Raw genomic sequence first — 22,505 nt, 5'->3', positions numbered from 1 at the left:
AAGCAAACGAAAAGACGCGGAGGGCCGAACCGAACCGACGCTTAATCGCTTCAGCCACCGACATGTGCTGCACCCGCGCAGCGGAGATAATCCCGCTCGAACCACAGCAACAGGTGGCTTTAACCTTGACGCCACATGTGGGGCGGATGTGCGGGACCGGCTGCGTTACTTTGCACTTACAACATACTGGATGTGACGCGCAGCCGCGCGCATGGACGACCCTGCGGTACGGCGCGTGTAAGAAAGAATCAGGTCTGGCAGATGCGGGGTCATAATCACATGTGATATTTTCTGACCGAATATCGATATCGGTAATATCGATAATGTGACGATATTTAGGGATGACTACTGGAGCTTACATACGATATTTACACAGCAGTAAATGATGATAATGATCATTAGCAATGTGGATGTGATGACCAGCAGGTGGACGATCATGGTTCATGTCACTAAACAGGGGAATAAGTTCACAACATGGCTCACTTTGCTGTACTGCAGCCTTTAAGACCAGGACATGACAACATTTAACTTAGATCACCACGTTACCACAACCAAAACCCCACTACACACCTAGTCTCACATCACCACACATACACAACACACCTGGTCTCACATCACCATATATATGTACACAACACACCTGGTCTCACATCACTATATATACACACACAACACACCTAGTCTCACATCACCACACATACACAACACACCTGGTCTCACATCACCTTATACTATATGTATGCAACACACCTGGTCTCACATCACTATACGTATATACACACACACACAACACACCTGGTCTCACATCACCATATATACACACAACACACCTGGTCTCACATCACCATATATACACAACACACCTGGTCTCACATCACCATATATACACAACACACCTGGTCTCACATCACCTTATACTATATGTACGCAACACACCTGGTCTCACATCACTATATATACACACAACACACCTGGTCTCACATCACTATATATACACACACAACACACCTAGTCTCACATCACCATATATACACACAACACACCTGGTCTCACATCACCATATATACACAACACACCTAGTCTCACATCACCTTATACTATATGTACGCAACACACCTGGTCTCACATCACTATATATACACACAACACACCTAGTCTCACATCACCATATATACACACAACACACCTGGTCTCACATCACCATATATACACACAACACACCTAGTCTCACATCACCTTATATTATATGTACGCAACACACCTGGTCTCACATCACCATATATTCACACAACACACCTGGTCTCACATCACCATATATACACAACACACCTAGTCTCACATCACCTTTTACTATATGTACGCAACACACCTGGTCTCACATCACTATATATACACACAACACACCTAGTCTCACATCACCATATATACACACAACACACCTAGTCTCACATCACCATATATACACAACACACCTAGTCTCACATCACCATATATACACACAACACATCTGGTCTCACATCACCATATATACACAACACACCTGGTCTCACATCACCACATATATGTACACAACACACCTAGTCTCACATCACCATATATACACACAACACACCTGGTCTCACATCACCATATATACACAACACACCTGGTCTCACATCATCATCATCATATATGTATACACACATTATATCCACATCCTGAGCAGATCAAGTAAGAGTCAAATGTTGCTGCCACCACCAGTAAATGTGGAGGAGTAAGTGCATGTTTAGCACATAATCATGCGTACCTTATGCTGGAGGAGCAGCACGAGTGATGACAGGCCCGAACAAGTGGTGCTTGTGGAAGACCGCCTATGTATATGCAGGTTTTTATTACAACCAAACATTAAACCAGCTGGTTTAATTAACTAATCCTCCTCTAGCTGGTGTTAATCAGTGAAATCAGCTGGTTTGTGTTGTGCTGAAATAAAAAACTACATACACCACTACATAGTACATGATTAAACACCACGAGCTTCACATTTTGCCAGCAAAAAAGAAGCAACAGTCATCCGCTTGTGCGCAGAATTGTGTTTTTTAGTTTGTGGTGGATCTTGAGAAATTTGCAGCACATCTGTATAAAAATCACAGATTTCAATTACTTCCTTTTGCAGGGCAACCAATCATCTGCTGTCACACTTCAAGTAAAACGTCAGAACAGACCAGAGACAACATGGATGAAACTTTTCAGAAAAGACTGCAGACGAACAGAAGTTTGTTTTATTTTTTCCTTTATTTTCATCGTCATTGTCCTGTAGAAGCATTTTGTCATCAGTATGTCTCAAACATCGGACAGTGTGCACACATCTACACAGTCTCTTAAATACACTCACAGTACACAGGCTAAGGGGCTGTGCAGGGGGGAGAGAGGCGAAAGAAAGAGGGAGGGAGGGAGGGAGGGAGGCGAGAGCGACAGAGGGGGAGAGAGAGAGGGTGTGGAGCGAGAGAGAGTGGAGAGGGAGGGAGAGGGAAAAAGGGAGAGAGAGAGGGTATGGACAGAGAGAGGATGTGGGGGGAGAGAGAATGGAGAGGGAGAGGGAGGGTGTGGCAAGAGAGAGAGAGAGAGAGAGGGTATGGAAAGAGAGTGTGGGGAGAGAGAGAGCGGAGAGAGTGGAGAGAGACAGAGGGGGAGAGAGAGAGAGAGAGTAGAGAGGGAGAAAGGGAGAGAGAGACAGGGGGAGCGGGGGAGAGGGGAGCGAGCAGGGCAGAAACACACTGGCGGGGTTAACCAACATCGAAGGGGGTCAGACTGAGTTCACAATGATGATGAGAGAATATGCTACAACAGGTTTCTCTTCCTTCTTAGTTTTGAATTCTAACAGTTGCATTCTGGGAATTACTTCCATTTGTTTTTTGTGACCGTCATTTCCGGTTTCTTTTACCTTCAGAGTTCAAAAGGTCAAGGGTCATTAACAGGTGGCGATTGGAGCGGCGTTCCTCGAGGGCCCGTCATTTCTGCTAGCTGCTCTTTTTAAATGGAATGTTTTCATACGAAGCTCGAGACTTTCCGCTTGGTTTACACGGGGGGGGGGGGGGGGAGAGGGGGCGGCGAGGCGTTCACTCATTCGACGCCATCTTACAATCCGGTCTATAAACAGGGGGGGCGAGGGGTCGACTGAAGCGAGAGGGGTCGACTGAAGCGAGAGGGGTCGACTGAAGCGAGAGGGGTCGACTACACGCTGGGACAGAGACACTGAAACGCACCCTATAGCCACTTTCACTCAGACCCACGACAGCGCTCAGCTACAGTGTAGTTTGAGATAGCATTGTGTAGATCAAGTTTATCTATTTTCTGTCTTTTTTGGGGTTTTGTGTTGTTTTGCCATGCCAGCGTAACAGCATCGATGCATCACATGAGGGAACTACTGCAGAACCAAGGTCCGAATGACCCAACAGTAAGAGCGGTGCGCTGTTGGTGATGAAAACGGCCGACTGAAAAGCTCGCTGCTTAGCGGTTCGACTCTTCATTTCAACCGGGCCCGGAAGCAACCCAAGGAGAACAACATCAACTCAACCCCTAAACACACGTGGTTCGGCTGCAACACATCACATCTCAGCAGACATGCTCACTACGCCGGCGGCCCTTCTGACCAGGACGGCTGCGCGCCACGTCTCTGCAGGTCACGTCTCTGCGCGCACACACGTGTGTCAGGACGACGGCGTCTAGTTTCTACGGTAACTACGTTTCTAAGCCTAATACCAGACATGGTGTGAGCTGGACGCAGGCTCCGTTTCTGTTTTTTTTTCTTTTTTCTTTTTTCTGGATGAGGCGGGAAAGCGCTGAGGGTTTTCTGGTGAGAATCACTGTACGAGTTGTGAAATGGACAAAGACTAGTAAGTGAATCTGGCTGTGTGGCCTACTATCACCGCAACACAAGAGTCTGAAGCTGAGCGAACACAAACGAATAAGAAAAGAACCGCAGGAAGTAAGCATATCCATTCTAAGGGCTTGAAAGAGATATCTGAGAATTCAGTCTTTAAAATCCTTCTAGCGGATGTGTATCTTAAATATGTTTTTTGGTGTTTTTTTTTAATGTGATTTTTTTTGAGGTGGGTTGGGGGGGTGTTGATAGACAGGACAGTCAACCAACTACAGCTTTGGGGGTGGGCGGGGCTTATCAGGGAAACAGGAAGTGGGTTTTAAGGTTAAGCAGGATGCTTGGTGCATGGGTGAAGAAGAATGACAGAAGAAGAGAGTTAGGGTGTGTGTGTGTGTGTTTTAGCTGAATGGTAGGGTATTGCAGTGGGGGGGGGGAGGGTGTGTGTGTAATAAGAGCTTATAAGCCCTGTTTGGCCAGGGCGGCGGTGACATCCTGGGCCAGCGTGGAGAGCTGGGGGGACTCCAGCAGGTTGATGCTGCCGGCAGAGGACAGGCGGGGGGATGTGCCTCCCGGTTCACCTGGCGAGTGGGTGACAATGATTTCGGCGCCATGGTCCACTCGAGCCTTGGCGGTCTCCCGAAACATCAACTTGTGGCTCTCGATCTGAAGGGAGGAGGGCAGTTTTTTTGAGGGGGGGAGAGAAGAAAATGAATATGTTTACATGTGTAAGAGAAATCTGATTATCAGGACATCAGTTTATACCAATATGTTGATTACAGCATAGCGGCACATGGAATATAGTAACATGTATACTCTACTGACAGTGTCTACATGACTCTTTACAATCACTGTGTGCTTTATGGAAAATGACCTATTAACTGCTTCCCTCCATGTCTTTGTCCTTCAACCAGTGCAATGGATTTCTGTCACTTTACACAGTTTTATTTTTGGTGTTAACAACAAAATCAGATTAATTTTAGTATTCATAACAACTGAAAGAGGACGTCGTCGTCAGCATGTATTTTGGCAGCCATATTGTCATCTGGGATCAGCAACTCCATCCGGCCATGCAGTTTAAAAAAAAAAAAGAACCCAAAAGAAATCAGAGCAAAAGACTGAAAGATAAGGCAAACCTCCAGTGGTTTTGAATAAGTCTATTAGGACCTTACCCAGATTTTGGAAATCAGATAAAGTTGTAGACATGACTATTACAATAACGGCAGTATTACCATGATCATATCCATATGAACCTTTTCTTTTTTTCTTTTCAATTTTCCCAATTTTTCTCCCCAATTGTATCTGGCCAATTACCCCGCTCTTTTTGAGCCGTCCCAGTCGCTGCTCTACCCCCTCTCTGCCGATCTGGGAGGCAGCCCAACCGACCAGAGGAGGTGCTAGTGCCACGACCAGGACAAATACCCACATCCGGCTTACCACCCGCAGATACGGCCAACTGTGTCTGTAGCAAACCTGACCAAGCCGAAGGTAACACGGGGATTCGACCTGCAATCCCGTGTTGGTAGGCAACGGAATGTTGCCTACCATGTTAAATATGGCGCACCTCAGGGCTCACTTCTTGGCCTTCTACTTTTCTCTCTATATTTCACCTCTTGGCTAAATTATATGCAGTCATGACATAAATTTCCATTGTTATGCTGATGATACTCGGCTGTATGTGCCTCTAATGGCTGATGATCACACTCAAATCACTAATTTAGAGGCCTGCTTGGCTGCTGTGAAAAATTGGATGTCACTTAACTTTCTGCTTTTAAATTCAGATAAAACTGTTGGCCCTGCTAGACACAGACACCAATTTGATCAAGTAACAATAACAACCAAAAACTCTGTGATTTCACAAAGGGTGGCAGCCAAAAATCTTTGTGTTACGTTTGATCCCAGCCTTTCCTTTGATAAGCACATTAAAGAAATCACCAAGACTGCCTTTTTTAACTTACGTAACGGAGCTAAACTTCGCTGATGCAGAGACTCTAATACATGCATTTGTTTCATCCGGACTTGATTACTGTAATGTTCTGTTTCAGGTCTACCACATGCTAGTACTAAAAGTCTTCAGATGGTTCAGTATACTGCAGCTAGAATCCCAACTACAACTAGAAAATTTGACCATATTACACCAATTCTTGCCACCCTTCATTGGCTTCCTATCCATGTTAGATTAGACTTTAAGGTGCTTCTGCTGACTTATAAAATCATAAATTGACTTGCCCTATCTTACCTGTCTGATCTCCTTAAACCGCATATTCAATCTCAAACTCTTCGCTCTCAAAATACAGGGCTCCTGTGTGTACCCAAAGTTAAAAAGAAGTCAGCTGGTGGCAGGGCCTTTTCCTATCGGGCCCCGTTCTTATGGAATAGCCTGCCCGCTGCCGTCAGACAATCAGAGTCTGTTGAGTCCTTTAAATCCAAACTTAAAACCCATCTTTTTGCCTTAGCTTACATTTGGTTGCCTTTAAGTTGAGTGCTTCACAACGTGTACTGTATGGCGGGTCAGTTTCTGTCTCAGTGAATTTACCAAACACTGTTCTGCTGACAAGATCCTCTGTCAATGTGTCACGGTGTGGTATGCCAGCTGCACAGCAGAGAATAGGAAGGACTTGGCCCGGATGGTAAAGACAACACAGAGGATTGTGGGAGCTGTGCTCTCAGACCTGGATGCTGTGTATGCTGGCCACCTACAGAGGAAAGCCAGCAACATCAGCAAAGACACAACACACCCAGGTCTGGTTGTTCCCTTGCCATCGGGGAAAAGATAATGCACGCTCAAAACCTGGACTAACAGGCTGAGGAACAGCTTCTTCCCCGGAGCGGTAGCCTCCATCCCCCCCCCCCCCCCCCCCCACACACACACACACCTGCCTATAGCTGCTGAGGACTACTAACTGGTACTAAAGCTGCTGCAATATGTGCAATAATCCCATGCACTATTTTGAGCTTTAAAAGCCGCTGCTATCTTTTATTGTCTGATTATCATTTTTGCTACCTCACTTATTTTTACTACCTCACTTACTGAAACTAAATGTTGTTTGTTCTTGTTTTTTTTTAATCATTTACCCTGTCTAGTGTTGCTGGTCTGAGAGTCACCAAACGAAATTTGATTGTGTGCTGCGCACAGTGACAATAAAGTATCTTGTCTTATCTTATCAGACTACTGACTATTGCAAACTGTTCTCTTCTCTCACATCTTTTCTCTCTCTCTGAATGATGTCTTCTCCTTTCTCTCCCTCAGTGTGTGTGAATGGTATGATGTGAGTCTCCCTTGTGTGCAGGCGCAGTCTGTCCTCCTCCCAGGTCTCCATGGTGACAGTGGTCACCACCTGGACACTGCTTGGCATCCCCCTCATCACATTTTCTTTTTATATATCTTATAAATCCATATAATTTTGTTTTCCTGTTTCAATGTTATATCCTTCTCTCACTCAGACACAACTGATGTGTTTTTTCTTTTTTTTCTACATGGTGATGCTGGTCACGTGGCTTGGATCCTGGGCTGTTCCGGTGGCGTCTGGACACTGCTTCCATCCTCCTCATCATATTCTTCATAAATTTTATAATTCCATTATAACTGTGTTATCCTCTTTCAATATTGTGTTGTGTAAATTGAGTACACACATCCATTGCACGTTGTGCGTCTTGGGAGAGAGATCCCTCCTCTGTTGCTCTCCCTGAGGTTTCTCCCTGTTAAAGGTTTTTAGGGAGTTGTTCCTTATCCAATGTGAGGGTCTAAGGACAGGATGCTGTGTTGCTGTAAAGCCCCTTGAGGCAAATTTGTAATTTGTGATGCTGGGCTATACAAATAAAATTGACTTTACTTGAATGTAAATACACCACTTGTTTTATATACACTGTAATACATACGCTTTAATATACACTGCAAAAATATTGACTCTTAACATCTGAATTACTTTTAGGGGAAATTTTATTTTACAGATTAGGGAAAGTCTTCCAGCTGAGATATTGTGTTTCCATCCGGGGGAATGTTGGTGTTGATTCTATTGGACTATTAAAAAAAAATGAATGAAACTGCATTATAAGCAAGTAAACTCCTCTCATCATGTGTCACCTCTTTCAGTGAAATGAAGATATTAACAGAAAACAGAGCAGGTGGCTTTTTCAGATGGATTTTTTTGCAATGATTTCTGCAGGTGACTTCACAGACAAAGAGAGAAGGTGAGTGGATGTGAAAAGAGCAGGTGAATGGATGAGAAGAGAGCAGATGAATGGATGTGAAGAGAGCAGGTGAATGGATGTGAAGACAGCAGGTGAATGGATGTGAAGAGAGCAGGTGAGTGGATGTGAAGAGAGCAGGTGAGTGGATGTGAAGACAGCAGGTGAGTGGATGTCAAAAGAGCTGGTGAGTGGATGTGAAGAGAGCAGGTGAGTGGATGTGAAGACAGCAGGTGAACGGATGTGAAGACAGCAGGTGAACGGATGTGAAGACAGCAGGTGAACGGATGTGAAGACAGCAGGTGAGTGGATGTGAAGACAGCAGGTGAGTGGATGTCAAAAGAGCTGGTGAGTGGATGTGAAGAGAGCAGGTGAGTGGATGTGAAGACAGCAGGTGAACGGATGTGAAGAGAGCAGGTGAACGGATGTGAAGACAGCAGGTGAGTGGATGTGAAGAGAGCAGGTGAGTGGATGTGAAGAGAGCAGGTGAATGGATGTGAAGACAGCAGGTGAGTGGATGTGAAGAGAGCAGATGAATGGATGTGAAGAGAGCAGTAAGTGGATGTGAAGAGAGCAGGTGAATGGATGTGAAGAGAGCAGGTGAGTGGATGTGAAGACAGCAGGTGAATGGATGTTAAGACAGCAGGTGAATGGATGTGAAGAGAGCAGTAAGTGGATGTGAAGAGAGCAGGTGAATGGATGTGAAGAGAGCAGGTGAATTGATGTGAAGACAGCAGGTGAGTGGATGTGAAGAGAGCAGGTGAATGGATGTGAAGGATAATTCACAACAGCATGCACAACAGCAGCAATACCTCTACACATGTAAGTGTGTGTGTTTGTTTTACCATGATGTTCCCTCCTCCGGGCATGTGGCTGGCGTTGTCCAGGGAGCCCACCTTGGCCTGGGCTTTGTCTTTGAAGCCCAGCTTCACGTTTTCTATGCGCACGTTGCCGCCACCTGAGAGAAGGAAAAGGAAACCAACCATCAGGACAACGGAGACACTTTCCTCTGGTGCGCAATACACACACACAAAAACAAAACTAAATGAATAAATAAATGAAAGAATAAGAAGGCCCTGGCGCTTCTAAATTGCCCTGACACAACAATGAAGCGTCAGGATATCCACATTTTCACTTATAGTAATGATAATAATGATACATTTTATTTATAGAGTGCTTTTCAGAGTACTCAAAGACATGTGTCATGAGTTAAATGATCATAAAAGCAACACAGCAGAAACATAAAACACACAACATTAATCACACATTAAAAGCAACTCTGAAGAGGGGTTGTGAATAATGATGTGAACGTGGACAGATGGGTGCAGTCTCTGATGTGTTTGGGGGGGGGCCCAGAGGGAGGGGGCAGTTATGGAGAAGGCACTGTCGCCCCACCCCAGGTGTGGTGCTTGGTCCTGTGTGGTGGAGACAGGAAGGTGGCATTGGAGGAGTAACGGCTGCAGGAGGGAGTATGGTGGTGGAGCAGGTCAGTGAGGTAGGGGGGGTCTGGTTATGGAGGGCTTTGTGAGTGAGGAGAAGAACTCTGAATTGGGCCACCTTGGTCATTAACAAAGACTTTATGAACTGTGTGTAGATGGTGTAGAGGTTCATGAAAGGCAGCAGACATGAGACAGTACCTGGTCTGTGGTAAAAGGCACCAGACATGAGACAGTACCTGGTCTGTGGTGAATGTTGGACATGGATCCACATTTGGCGGTGACATGGCTCAAGTCAATCTTCTTCGACTGGATCTGGACCTGCTGAAAGAGCCAATACAAATCCACATCAGCCTTTGATGAGATGGGAAAATTATCCGCCTGCAATCCATGAAGCCGGACAAGGTGCATTTCTTCAGAAGCCATTTGGATCCATGAAAACAGGTAAAACACACAGCAACTGTAATAACCACAGACTCTTTGAGGTCACCAGGACACCATACTGTAGGAAAACAGAAACAGCTGCATCAGCACTGATGCAGGATTTGCATACGGATGCGAGGTGAGCAGATAAACCGTGGGATGACAGAATATGATCCGTGAATGCAGGACGTTCAAGTTGAAGTGATGCAACGTCCACATCGAACAAGCAGGTGGGTGTCCGATCCCTGGAAAAAGGTCAGTGTGAAAGCAAGCAGGAAGGAAGGAAGGCAGACGGAAGCCAACACCCAACCACCAGAGAAGACCGGCACGGAGGGACAACACAACAAACAGGTGCTGGAGTTCAACTTCAAAATCCGTGTGTGTGGAAAAAGAAATGAATTATTAGTCAGTCAAAAAGACAGAAATAAATATTGTGTTAAAAGACAGGGGGCGACCCCCACATGCGGTAAAGGGATGCCAGGGTTGAAGATTTCTATGATGTAGCTTTGTGTTGTGCCTCGAGTTAATACTCCCTCTCTCTCTCACACACACAAACACGCACACGCACACACAGAAACCAAACACTTTAAGACGACAACAGAAAAACGTGACACAGTTTTACTCCACGGCACAACACACATCCCAGTTTCAACAGAATGGAAGCAGTCTGCAGCTCAAACTCACAGGGACAGTCATGCCTACACGTTGTGTAAATCTGAGAATCAGCCTGGGTGTGAAAGTGTTACAAAGGGTTATAAAGGTGTGTGTGTGTGTGTGTGTGTGTGTGTGTGTGTGTGTGTGTGTGTGTGTGTGTGTGTGTGTGTGTGTGTTTGTGTGTTTGTGTGTGTGTGAGTCAATGTGCAGGTGATTGCATGCCCTGCAAACTGGTTTCTGTCTGTGTCCATGTTTGTATCTGTGTGTCTATATATCCGTTTGTTTGGATGTGTGTGTGTGTGTGTGTGTGTGTGTGTGTGTGTGTGTGTGTGTGTGTGTGTGTGTGTGTGTGAGTCAATGTGCAGGTGATTGCATGCCCTGCAAACTGGTTTCTGTCTGTGTCCATGTTTGTATCTGTGTGTCTATATATCCGTTTGTTTGGATGTGTGTGTGTGTGTGTGTGTGTGTGTGTGTGTGTGTGTGTGTGTGTGTGTGTGTGTGTGTGTGTGTGTGCGTGCGCTGGTGGGATTGTGATGCCACTCACGTTTCCCCCTCCTGCGTGATGCTGGATTTTGTCCAGGGAGCCACATTTAGCCTGCACGTGGCTATAGTCCAGTTTAACACTGGGGATGAAGACCTGGGAATGACAGAGCACCTTTTTATCCAATCACAGCAGCTCACACCAGTCATCACTCAGGGAAGGGGGCGGAACTTCCTCTGACAGCATTCCACTTTAAAGCCAAACCCCTCCAGGCCTGGAAAGGGTGGACAATGTGAGCGAGACCTGCAGGGTTTTGATGATCTGGACCAGTGGCTCTGACTGCCCAGAAGACCGAAAGACAGATTTGGGGGCATTGGTCACAATTTGATTTATAATCATTTATAAATGTAGTAAAGTATGCAGTACTTACATACAGATTTTACCATCAAGCTTGTAATCTCAGTGATAAGTAGTTTTGTTTTTTTTCTTCCAATGATTTTTGTGGTAGAACCCAAAGAATTATGAGTATGAGAACATCAGCTGTGTCACCGTGATGGATGATGGACTTTTACACATATTTTGGGGGCTAAAAAGGGTGAGAACCACTGACCTCGACCAAAGAAAAGCATTAACCCTTTTTATTCCTCTCTCTGTATCAAGAAACAAAGGCTTTTTTAACCGCAGGTACTTGCGTCGAGGTCCAACAGTGGCCTGTCCTGGAGAGACTTGTTACACAACGATCAGTTAAAGAGCCTCCTCCCAAAAGAAGAACATCCACCATTCCAGAAGAAAGGAGAACATCCACCATTCCAGAACAGATACAAACACAAGTAATGTACAAACAAAACTGACACCTACTCTGAAAATATCCATACGAGCAGTGACAGCATAATATTCTCTGTGTCTTAAAGATGTCGATGAAGTGTGTAGATCTACATGAAATCAGCTGAAGTTTTACAAAAAGCTTTTCTTTTTCAGAGTGGGTATGCAGCATTTCAGTGCAGCGCTTTTCATTAGTTTAACTGAAGAGGACAAAGACAGATGTCACACACACACACACACACACACACACACACACACACACACACACACACACACACACACGCACACACACACACACACACAGATGAAACGACAAGCAGCACATCCAACAGGAAGAGAAAGTGAGCACTGAACAGACTGGGGAGAGAGAGAGAAAGCGAGAGAGACAGAGAGACAGAGAGAGAGAGCAAGAGAGACAAAGACCGAACGAGACAGAGCGAGCAGCACATACATTGCCTCCTTTGGGCGCATGTATCAGATTATCCTTGGAGCCGCACTTTGCGTGAACATGACTGAAATCCAGCTTCTCGTTTAGAATTTGAATCTAAAACAATATGAAAATAAAAAGAAAAATGTGCCTCTTTCAGAAAAGTCAAGTGTGCAGTGAGTTCTCAATGTGTGTCTGCTTGTATTTACATTTTCACATATATTTAGGTTTACATGAAAGAGATTGGAGACTGCAAGGTGGTGACGGGGGAGCATAGCTAGGCAGCATCAGGTGGTGGTCTGTAGGATGACTTTGGAGACCAAGAAGAGGAAGCGAGTGAAGGCAGAGCTGAAGATCAAATGGTGGAAGTTGAAGAAGGAAGACTGTTGTGTGGAGTTCAGGGAGAAGGTAAGACAGGCACTGGGTGGTAGTGAAGAGTTGATGGATGGCTGGGCAACCACTGCAGAAATAGTGAGGGAGACAGCTAGGAAGGTACTTGGTGTGTCATCAGGACAGAGGAAGGAAGACAAGGAGACTTGGTGGTGGAATGAGGAAGTACAGCAAATTATACAGAGGAAGAAGTTGTGAAGAAGAAGTGGGATAGTCAGAGAAATGAAGAAAGTAGACAGGAGTACAAGGAGACGCAGCGTAAAGCGAAGAGAGAGGTGGCAAAGGAAAAGGTGTATGGTGACTTGTATGACAGGTTAGACACTAAGGAAGGAGAAAAGGACTTGTACTGATTGGCTAGACAGAAGGAGCGAGCTGGGAAAGATGTCCAGCATGTCAGGGTGATGAAGGATAGAGATGGGAATGTGCTGACAAGCGAGGAGAGTGTGCTGAGAAGGTGGAAGGAGTACTTTGAGGGGCTGATGAAGGAAGAAAATGAGAGAGAGGGTTGGATGATGTAGGGATAGTGAATAAGAAGTGCGGTGGATTAGCAAGGAGGAAGTGAGGGCAGCTATGAAGAGGATGAAGAGTGGAAAGGCAGTTGGTGCTGATGACATACCTGTGGTGGCATGGAGGTGTTTAGGAGAGATGGCAGTGGGGTTTTTAACTAGATTGTTTAACACAATCTTGGAAAGAGAGAGAATGCCTGAGGAGTGGAGAAGAAGCATACTGGTCCCGATTTTCAAGAACAAGGGTGATGTGCAGAACTGTAGCAACTACAGAGGTATAAAGTTGATCAGCCACAGCATGAAGATATGGGAAAGAGTAATAGAAGCTAGGTTAAGAGGAGAGGTGACGATCAGTGAGCAGCAGTATGGTTTCATGCCATGAAAGAGCACCACAGATGTGATGTTTGCTTTGAGAATGTTGATGGAGAAGTATAGAGAAGGCCAGAAGGAGTTACATTGTGTCTTTGTGGATTTAGAGAAAGCATACGACAGGGTGCCGAGAGAGGAGGTGTGGTATTGTATGAGGAAGTCAGGAGTTGCAGAGAAGTATGTAGGAGTGGTGCAGGATACGTATGAGAGAAGTGTGACAGTGGTGAGGTGTGCGGTTGGCTGACAGATGGGTTCAAGGTGGAGGTGGGATTACATCAAGGATCGGCTCTGAGCGCTTTCTTGTTTGCAATGGTGATGGACAGGTTGACGGACAAGATCAGGCAGGAGTCTCCGTGGACTATGATGCTTGCGGATGTTGTCTGCATGTATTGCTATAAAACTCACTGAGGCAAATTTGTAACTTGTGATAATGGGCTATACAAATATAATTAACTTGAGTTGACATTGTGATCTGTAGGGAGAGTAGGGGGCAGGCTGAGGAGAGCCTGGAGAGGTGGAGGTATACACTGGAGAGAAGAGGAATGAAAGTCAGGAGGAGCAAGACAGAATACCTATGTGTGAATGAGAGAGAGGACAGCGGAATGGTGAGGATGCAAGGAGTAGAGGTGACGAAGGTGGATGCGTTTAAATACTTGGGGCCAACTGTCCAAAGTAATGGGGAGTGTAGAAGAGAGGTGAAGAAGAGAGTACAGGCAGGGTGGAGTGGGTGGAGAAGAGTGTCAGGAGTGATTTGCAACAGAAGGGTACCAGCAAGAGTTAAAGGGAAGGTTTACAAGATGGTAGTGAGACCAGCTATGTTATATGGTTTGGAGACAGTGGCACTGATGAAAAGACAGGAGGTGGAGCTGGAGGTGGCGGAGTTGAAGATGATAAGATTTTCATTGGGAGTGATGAAGAAGGACAGGATTAGGAACGAGTATATTAGAGGGACAGCTCAGGTTGGACGGTTTGGAGACAAAGCAAGAGAGGCGAGATGATCCATTGTGGCGACCCCTAACCGGAATAGCCGAAAGAAGAAGAAGACGATTTAGGTTTACATGACTGCTGGTGTGCAAATTGCTGAGAGCAAGAACCGTGACGACCTCTAATGGGGGGGCTTCTTCCAGCCTCACTCCATCTCCACTGAACTGACCTTTGATTCTCTTGCCCATTCCTCTTATTTGCACACATGCACACATACGCAGATGCACATACATGAATCTCTCTCTCTCACACACACACACACACACACACACACACACAACACTGTGTCATCCAGATCTTCAAGGTCAGCCATGACAGAAGCCACTGAACAGAAGCAGTGCAGCTAAAGCAGTAAAACAGTTCAGAAAGGGTAAAAATACACTTTACAAAGACCGTTTTCCAGATTCTAAATATAAGTACACACCCTCGTGCTACATGTACTGAAGGGGCTGTGACAGTTACATGTCAGTACAAAGAGAAGAAAAATATAATTCTTTGTATCTGTGTCGTACTCACAGGTGAATTTAAAGGGTAATATTGTGCAGTTGCAGTAAATATTCTGTCACTATCCAAGCTGTAAAAATACTACTATAGTGTGAGGAACAAAATATTTGTGAAGCACTGCCAGAATACAGCTCTCAATGCCTTACTGTATGTATTACTGTATGTATTACTGTATTACTGTATGTATGACAGTACATATTACTGTATGCATGACTATGGATTACTGTATGTATGACTGTATTACTGTATGTATGACAGTACATATTACTGTATGCATGACTATGTATTAATGTATGTATGACTGTATGTATTACTCTATGTATGACTGTACATATTACTGTATGTATGACTGTACACTTTACTGTATGTATGACTGTTACTGTATGTATTACTGTATGTATGACTGTACATATCACTCTATGTATGACTGTATGTATGACTGTACATATTACTGTATGTATGACTGTACTACTGTACATATTACTGTATGTATGACTGTATTACTGTATGTATTACTCTATGTATGACTGTACATATTACTATATGTATGACTGTATATATTACTGTATGTATGACTGTACATATTACTGTCTGTATGGCTGTATTACTGTACAAATTACTCTATGTATGACTGTACATATTACCGTATTACTGTACGTATTACTCTATGTATGACTGTACATATTACCGTATTACTGTATGTATTACTGTATGTATTACTCTATGTATGACTGTACATATTACTGTATGTATGGCTGTATGTATTACATGTATTACTGTATGTATTTATGTATGTATGTATGACTATTACTGTACGTATTACTGTATGTATTACTGTACGTATTACTGTATTACTGTAAGTATTACTGTAGGTATGTATGTATGTATGCATGTATGTATGACTGATCCTAATTGTCTTTATTGAACACCATTAGACCGAGGTGTCATTAATTAAATGACCGAGGTGTCATTAAGAGGTTTTAGAAGTGTATAAAAATCCAAGCATCTGTTGACTGTACCTCCACCAGATAAACACAGACTAGAGAGACGTATTCTCTCTACTGTCCGCTACTTCTCTGTCTGTCTTCACCATCCTTTCTGGTAACACACAATATTAGCAAAAAGGAAACGGAGCGGTCTCATGCTACCTCACAGCAACTGTCCAGGATCACTTCACTATCTGATTTTCCATACGCAGGCTGAAGCTTCTCAAAGATGACAGTCGGTCTCACTTTCCTCCCAGAGAAAACAAAGAAGAAAGAAAACAGGAATGAACCACTTCTCCTCCTCTATCATCCGCTGAGGGTCATGAAACCTCTGGCCTTGGTGGGACATGGAGAACATGAAGACCATCTGTCTGCCGTGTGACTCAAACTGCTCGGCTGTATCACATCGGGGGACATGATGTTGCCTCAACCCATTTAGGATCTCAATACATCGATACACAGAAAAGGCAGTCAGGAGAAAATTCTGGAACTTTCTGGACTCTATTATTTTTCACTAAATAAACCTGCACCTGCTGTTTAGGACATGTTCAGTAATAGTCTTGCATCTCAACTTCACACTGGTCAACTAATGGTTTGCACAAGTCCTGGGTTTTATCACAAATATCCTTTTTTTTTTCCCCTGCCTTTTTTTCCCCAATTGCATCCAGTCAATTACCCCACTCTTCTGAGCCATGCTGGTCTCTGCTCCACCCCCGCTGCTGATCAGAGGAGGGCTGCAGACTACCACATGTCTCCTCCCATACATGTGGAGTCACCAGCCGCTTCTTTTCACCTGACAGTTTCACCAGGGAGACGTAGCATGTGGGAGGATCACGCTATTCCCCCCAGTCCCCTCCCCCCCGAACAGGTGCCCCGACCAACCAGAGGAGGCGCTAGTACAGCGACCAGGACACATACCCACATCCGGCTTCCCACCCGCAGACACGGCCAATTGTGTCTGTAGGGACGCCCAACCAAGCCGGAGGTAACACAGGGATTCGAACCAGCTATCCCCTTGTTGGTAGGCAACAGCACCTGGACGCCCCTAAAACGTGTTTATTCTGTGTGATCTATCATCTCAGTGAAGAATTTAGGCAGCTTGTGATTCTTGGTTAAAAAAACAAACAAAAAAAAACACTAATCCACAGGAGTACAACACATATCACTATTTTCATAACTCATCTTAAGTTATGGATGGATGGATGGATGGATGGATGGATGGATGGATGGATGGATTGCATCTATAGTTAAAAGAGATAAGTGTGTGACCATGCTGTGGATTACCTCGACATCTCCCTTTTTATTTAGTTTAGTATTAAATGAAGTGTACAGTCAAAGTTGTTATCTTTTATTTAGTAAGTTTAAATGTATTTGTACATTGTGTGGTTTTTATACTGGACCTGCCCGGAAGCTACAGTTAAAATAAAGCAGGCTGATCAAACTGAAACACGGACAGAAATGTTTATCAACGTGCGCTTTGAATTTAAACTGTATAAATTAAGGTAAAATAAATCGATAAAATAAAAGATCGACACACACTTGGAGGAGAAGATATTTTGGTGAACAAACTTCATCTGAGACACAAGCTGAGAAACTTCATCTGAGACAAGAGCTGAGAAAGTGGAGGGAAGGAAGGGGAAGAGGAGCCAAGAGGTGAAGGTGGGAAGGACAGAAGGACGGAAGCGAGGAAACTTCATCCAGACTAACGAAGACAAGAACAGACGGGACCACAAAAGACGGCGGGAGGAAGACGGTGAGTTAATAAACACCTAATACAGAAGAACTATGTAGTAGTGTTAGCAACCAGAGATGGAGAGAAACACAGAGAGACTGACACAGCGAGGAAGACAAGAGTAAGAAGAAAAACACAAGAGTAAAGATGAAGGCAGGAAAAGCAGAGAGAGAGCGAGCGAGAGGGGAAAAGAGGGAGGGAGAGAGAGAGTGAGGGGGAAGAGAGAGCGAGAGATAGATGGGAAAAGAGGGAGGGGGAAGAGAGAGCGAGAGATAGACGGGAAAAGAAGGAGGGGGAAGAGAGAGCGAGCAATAGTGGGGAAAAAGCAGAGGGAGAGAGAGAGAGAGAGAGGGGACGAGAGAGAGAGGGAGAGAGGGAGAGAGAGGGAGGGAGGGAGGAAGACAGCTTTTGGTAAGTCAGTAAATGACCTCCCAACAGGAGGGGAAGATAACAGTAACGCCTTATAATGAGTAGCTGTAAATAATGATTAATTAGTGAATTATAAAGCACTTATAAGCTTTATTTATTTGTTAAAAGTAGCAGAGAATTTAAAAACACATAACTTTCTTATTAACGCAACTTCCTGACAGCACTTCCCAGACGAGGCTGTTTCAACCATCTGTCCGCACCTGAGACATCTGTCCTCACCTGAGACATCTGTCCTCACCTGAGCCATTTGTCCTCACCTGAGCCATATGTAGGACTTCATGATGAGCCTGAACTTCAACTTCAGAAAGGTCAGCTCCAAATTATACTTTCATTTTGTTCTTATATTTCCTTGTAACGGTCATTTTAATGCTTGTAAGGTTATTATTTAAGCTGCTACTGTGAATTTTTCACTGATTATTTCTCACTCTTAATCTAATTCTGATGTCACTTTAACAATTATGTAAAACTCAGAGGAAGGTTAATGGTTAAGTGTTTTGTGAGTGAGTGTATAAGTGCCCTCTGACTCATGTATTACTATTTACAGATTCTCATTATGAGGCGTGTCTGACAGAACCATCATCACGGTCGGGACCAGCTGGGCGGTGCTGTTTACCTGTCCGCCTTTGGGCTGATGTTTAAGGTTGGCGGTGGAGCCGATCTTGGACTTGACATTCTTGATGTCAGGCAGGGGCTGGTTGATGACTTTCAGCTGCCTCTGGGCGGACGACGGTGACTTGGGCGGCGTGCGGATGACAGCGATCTTCTTCTCCTGCAGGATGCTGAAGGACTTGGGTGTGTGGCTGCCGGGCGTGCGCGAGCCGGGTGTGCGGCAGGAGTAGCTGGGTGGCGTGCCAGGGGTGACGGCGGTGGAGCCCGGGGTGGAGGCGCCGCTACGGGCTGACCGAGAGCGGGCTGAGTCTGCACCTGAGGAGGGAGGGAGACAGAGAGAGTGAGAGAGAGAGAGACTGGGTCAGAATGGTAGGAGGGACGGGTTGAGAGACAACGAGGGAGAAAAGGAGAGAGGGGAACTCAGAAACAGAGAGACACCGCAGGAACAGAGAGACAGACAGAGACAGAGACAGACACAGAGAGAGAGAGAGAGAGAGAGAGAGAGAGACAGACAGAGACAGAGACAGACACAGAGAGAGAGAGAGAGAGAGAGAGAGATCATGAGAGGAAGTGGAAAGAGAGTGAGAAAGACAAATATGGCAAAAACCAAAGAGAGGGAGAGAAACACAAGAACAATCGATGATGCAACAGAGAAAGAGAGAGACTGATACTTTGCATTTGGGATATGGTGACAACCATAGACAGTGAAAGAGGGAGAGAGAGAACGCACCAGAGAAAAAGAGATCTAGAGTTTCAAAAATGAGAGAATGAGAGAGAGAGATGGAGAGATTATGAGAGGAAGGCAGAAAGAATGAGTGGGATCGAAAGAGGAATCTTTAAAACGGGGATAGAAAAAGAGATTGCTGTTATTTTTGCATGATGTCTATTTGCAACAGGATTTTGTGTGGTTCAGGTGATGATGATGATGATGATGATGATGATGATGATTGACGGCGACGCCACATCAGTTAAACCAACAGATCGGGTCGAACAAAAGGACGCTTGACCAGCGCCTCTTGAATGCAAACAGGGGGCAGAATTCGTTAAAACACCGGTGGCTCGTTGCCGGGATATGAGAGCGGGAGCTCATTAAATGACAGGTAACGACTTCTGGAACGAGATGTGTTGCCATGGATACCATCAGTTTATCAGTTTCCTGTGGTCGACGCCCACCATGGAGTTTAAACAGTGATTTATGGGCGGTCAGACTGCAGCATGTGAAAGAGGAGCCAAACAATTTGGTGAACAGATAAACGAATGGATGAACCAATGACCGATCAAACAAACAAACAATCAATCAATCAATCAATCAATCAATCATCCCTCATTAATTCATTCATTTATTAACTCGCTTACTAACGAATGATAACAGGGCACAGTAATGTTGTTTACTGGTCATACACAACAAAAATACTGCAGTACTGTACAGTAAATACTGTCACTCACTGGCCTCCACTCAGGTACTGTTGTAGTTTTAATACACAGGGTCTCATTCATCCCCTCAAACATCACTTCAACTGAACTCTGCACACGGAGGGTTTTCACTTGGATTCTAAACATCTCTGTATATTTTAGTTATGTTATCTCACTGCAGTCTCAGGACATGGAAATGGTTTCAGTAAACATGACTAACTTCAGATTACTGAAACAAGAACGAGTGTCGTAAAACATGTTTCCTGTTTGAATAAATGAGCACTTTCTTCATCTTTGCAGAAATGTGCTACATTTATGACAGACAAATGGCACAAAAAAACTACTTAGTTTGTGATTAGAAAGTTAAAGAAGAAATTGGAGGAAATTATAATGAAACGAATTAAGCAAAACTGTTCTCTAGTCCAATTGTACAGTATACCTTCAATAAATATAATCTGTAATATGCTACCCCCTCAAATATTTCAGAACTCATTCTGTGAGAAGCTTTAGGTCGTAGATTCTCAGTCTCATTTAGTTTAGACAGCAAAAGTGCATCCTGATACAACATCTGAATTCCATCCCAGGACACTATCACTGACAGATGGTAAACCACAAAACTGAACTAGCTCCTGGTGCCAGCATGACCCCAGGTACCAGCATGACCCCTGGTACCAGCATGACTCCCGTCATGTGTACATTCAGTCAGGTCATTTTACTGCAGCTTAGCATGATGTGCACCGTACATATCCATATTCCCTCCTACGTTACTGAAATCGGCAGTTGTGTGATTGTGATGGAGGAGGTGTGATGGATTCTAGAAGGATCTACTGGTTTTCTACCTGCCATACTAGCAGCTCTGCCAGACCTGCTGTCCCCTCTGGACTCAGTGCGGATTGCTTAGAGGGAGAAAGAGGAGGGGAGAGGAAGAGGAGGTAAGGGTTGTGGATGAAGAGAAGGAGTGAGAGGAGGGGTTATGGGGGAGTCATAAATGTTTGGGGGGGGGGTTGCAAAAGATGAAAATCAAAATCAAAATGATTTTGCATTATTATGTTAGTCATGAGCAAGATCACCTGAGAGCTATCACATGATACACACGAATAAAGCTTAACGCAGGGGATAAGAAGCCTGGGCGAGGGTGCGCGTGTGTGTGTTTTCTTACAGGTTGGCCTGCAGGGGGTACTGTTGTCGTCTTGTTCGGCAGCAGGGAGGTGGCGCGTCAGAGATTTGGCCGGCCTGGGCAGAGAGGACCTCTTCTCTGGGCTGCGATAGGCTCTCTCCTGAAGTGTAACACATGCACGCACACACACACGCATCAACCCACACACACACACACACACACACACAGAGTCAGTTTTCCAGGTCAACAAAGCGTTAAGTCCTGAAACCAGGAAGTGAGTGACGGTAACGCTCGACACACGGCTCCTCGGCTCCGTAGCATAGCCGGGTAACCGTCCCTAACACCTCAGATAGGGTCTGTGGCGACTCTGAACATCCACACACTGTCTTGTGAAATCAAATCAACAAGCAAACACGCATTTTGTAAAATCTGAAGCACTTGTGTAAAGAGAAAAGCAAACAGACGGCTCACGGACACGGCGGGACAGGTTAGCGTGACACCTTACACACAACATTTACACCTGGCGTTGTCTGTGTCCGTCCATATGGACCCCGATCTTCCTTCTAGATCAACCAAGGTGCACCTTCAGCAAATGCACGTGACATGACATGTACTCTTGACTATGACACGATTACTATTTACCAAATGTACTACTGCAACTACTACTAGTCTTACTTTATGTAGTACTACTATGATATGATTACTATGTAGTGCTTTATGATGCCAATTGGTAACAGCTGGGTTTATCTGTTAATTTGCATGACAGCATCTGCTCCATGAGTAAAAGTAAATCCACCTGCTACACAAGTAAAAGTAAATCCATCTGCTACATGAGTAAAAGTAAATCCATCTGCTACATGAGTAAAAGTAAATCCATCTGCTACACAAGTAAAAGTAAATCCATCTGCTACATGAGTAAAAGTAAATCCATCTGCTACATGAGTAAAAGTAAATCCATCTGCTACACGAGTAAAAGTAAATCCATCTGCTACACAAGTAAAAGTAAATCCATCTGCTACATGAGTAAAAGTAGATCCATCTGCTACATGAGTAAAAGTAAATCCATCTGCTACACAAGTAAAAGTAAATCCATCTGCTACATGAGTAAAAGTAAATCCATCTGCTACACAAGTAAAAGTAAATCCATCTGCTACATGAGTAAAAGTAAATCCATCTGCT

At 44.6% G+C, this 22,505-nt stretch overlaps 1 protein-coding gene across 1 annotated transcript in view; it reads right to left on the bottom strand.

Annotated features, from left to right (window-relative positions):
* Positions 1 to 2,252: 2,252 nt before the first annotated feature.
* The window catches only part of LOC130131374 (microtubule-associated protein tau-like), a 64,819-nt gene continuing 44,566 nt past the window's right edge, over positions 2,253 to 22,505 (bottom strand). Inside the window, exons 6-11 of the mRNA XM_056301047.1 lie at positions 21,369 to 21,486; positions 18,801 to 19,111; positions 11,102 to 11,194; positions 9,720 to 9,804; positions 8,890 to 9,002; positions 2,253 to 4,522 (exon numbers count right to left, since the gene is read on the bottom strand). Coding sequence (XP_056157022.1) covers positions 4,316 to 4,522; positions 8,890 to 9,002; positions 9,720 to 9,804; positions 11,102 to 11,194; positions 18,801 to 19,111; positions 21,369 to 21,486 — 927 coding nt within the window. The 3' untranslated portion in view covers positions 2,253 to 4,315. The remainder of the gene's footprint in view (positions 4,523 to 8,889; positions 9,003 to 9,719; positions 9,805 to 11,101; positions 11,195 to 18,800; positions 19,112 to 21,368; positions 21,487 to 22,505) is intronic.

The sequence above is a fragment of the Lampris incognitus genome, chromosome 21 (assembly GCF_029633865.1).
Source record: "Lampris incognitus isolate fLamInc1 chromosome 21, fLamInc1.hap2, whole genome shotgun sequence".
Taxonomy (NCBI): domain Eukaryota; kingdom Metazoa; phylum Chordata; class Actinopteri; order Lampriformes; family Lampridae; genus Lampris; species Lampris incognitus.
Note: the sequence above shows the minus strand (reverse complement) of the source record. Positions and strands in the feature narration are given on the sequence as shown.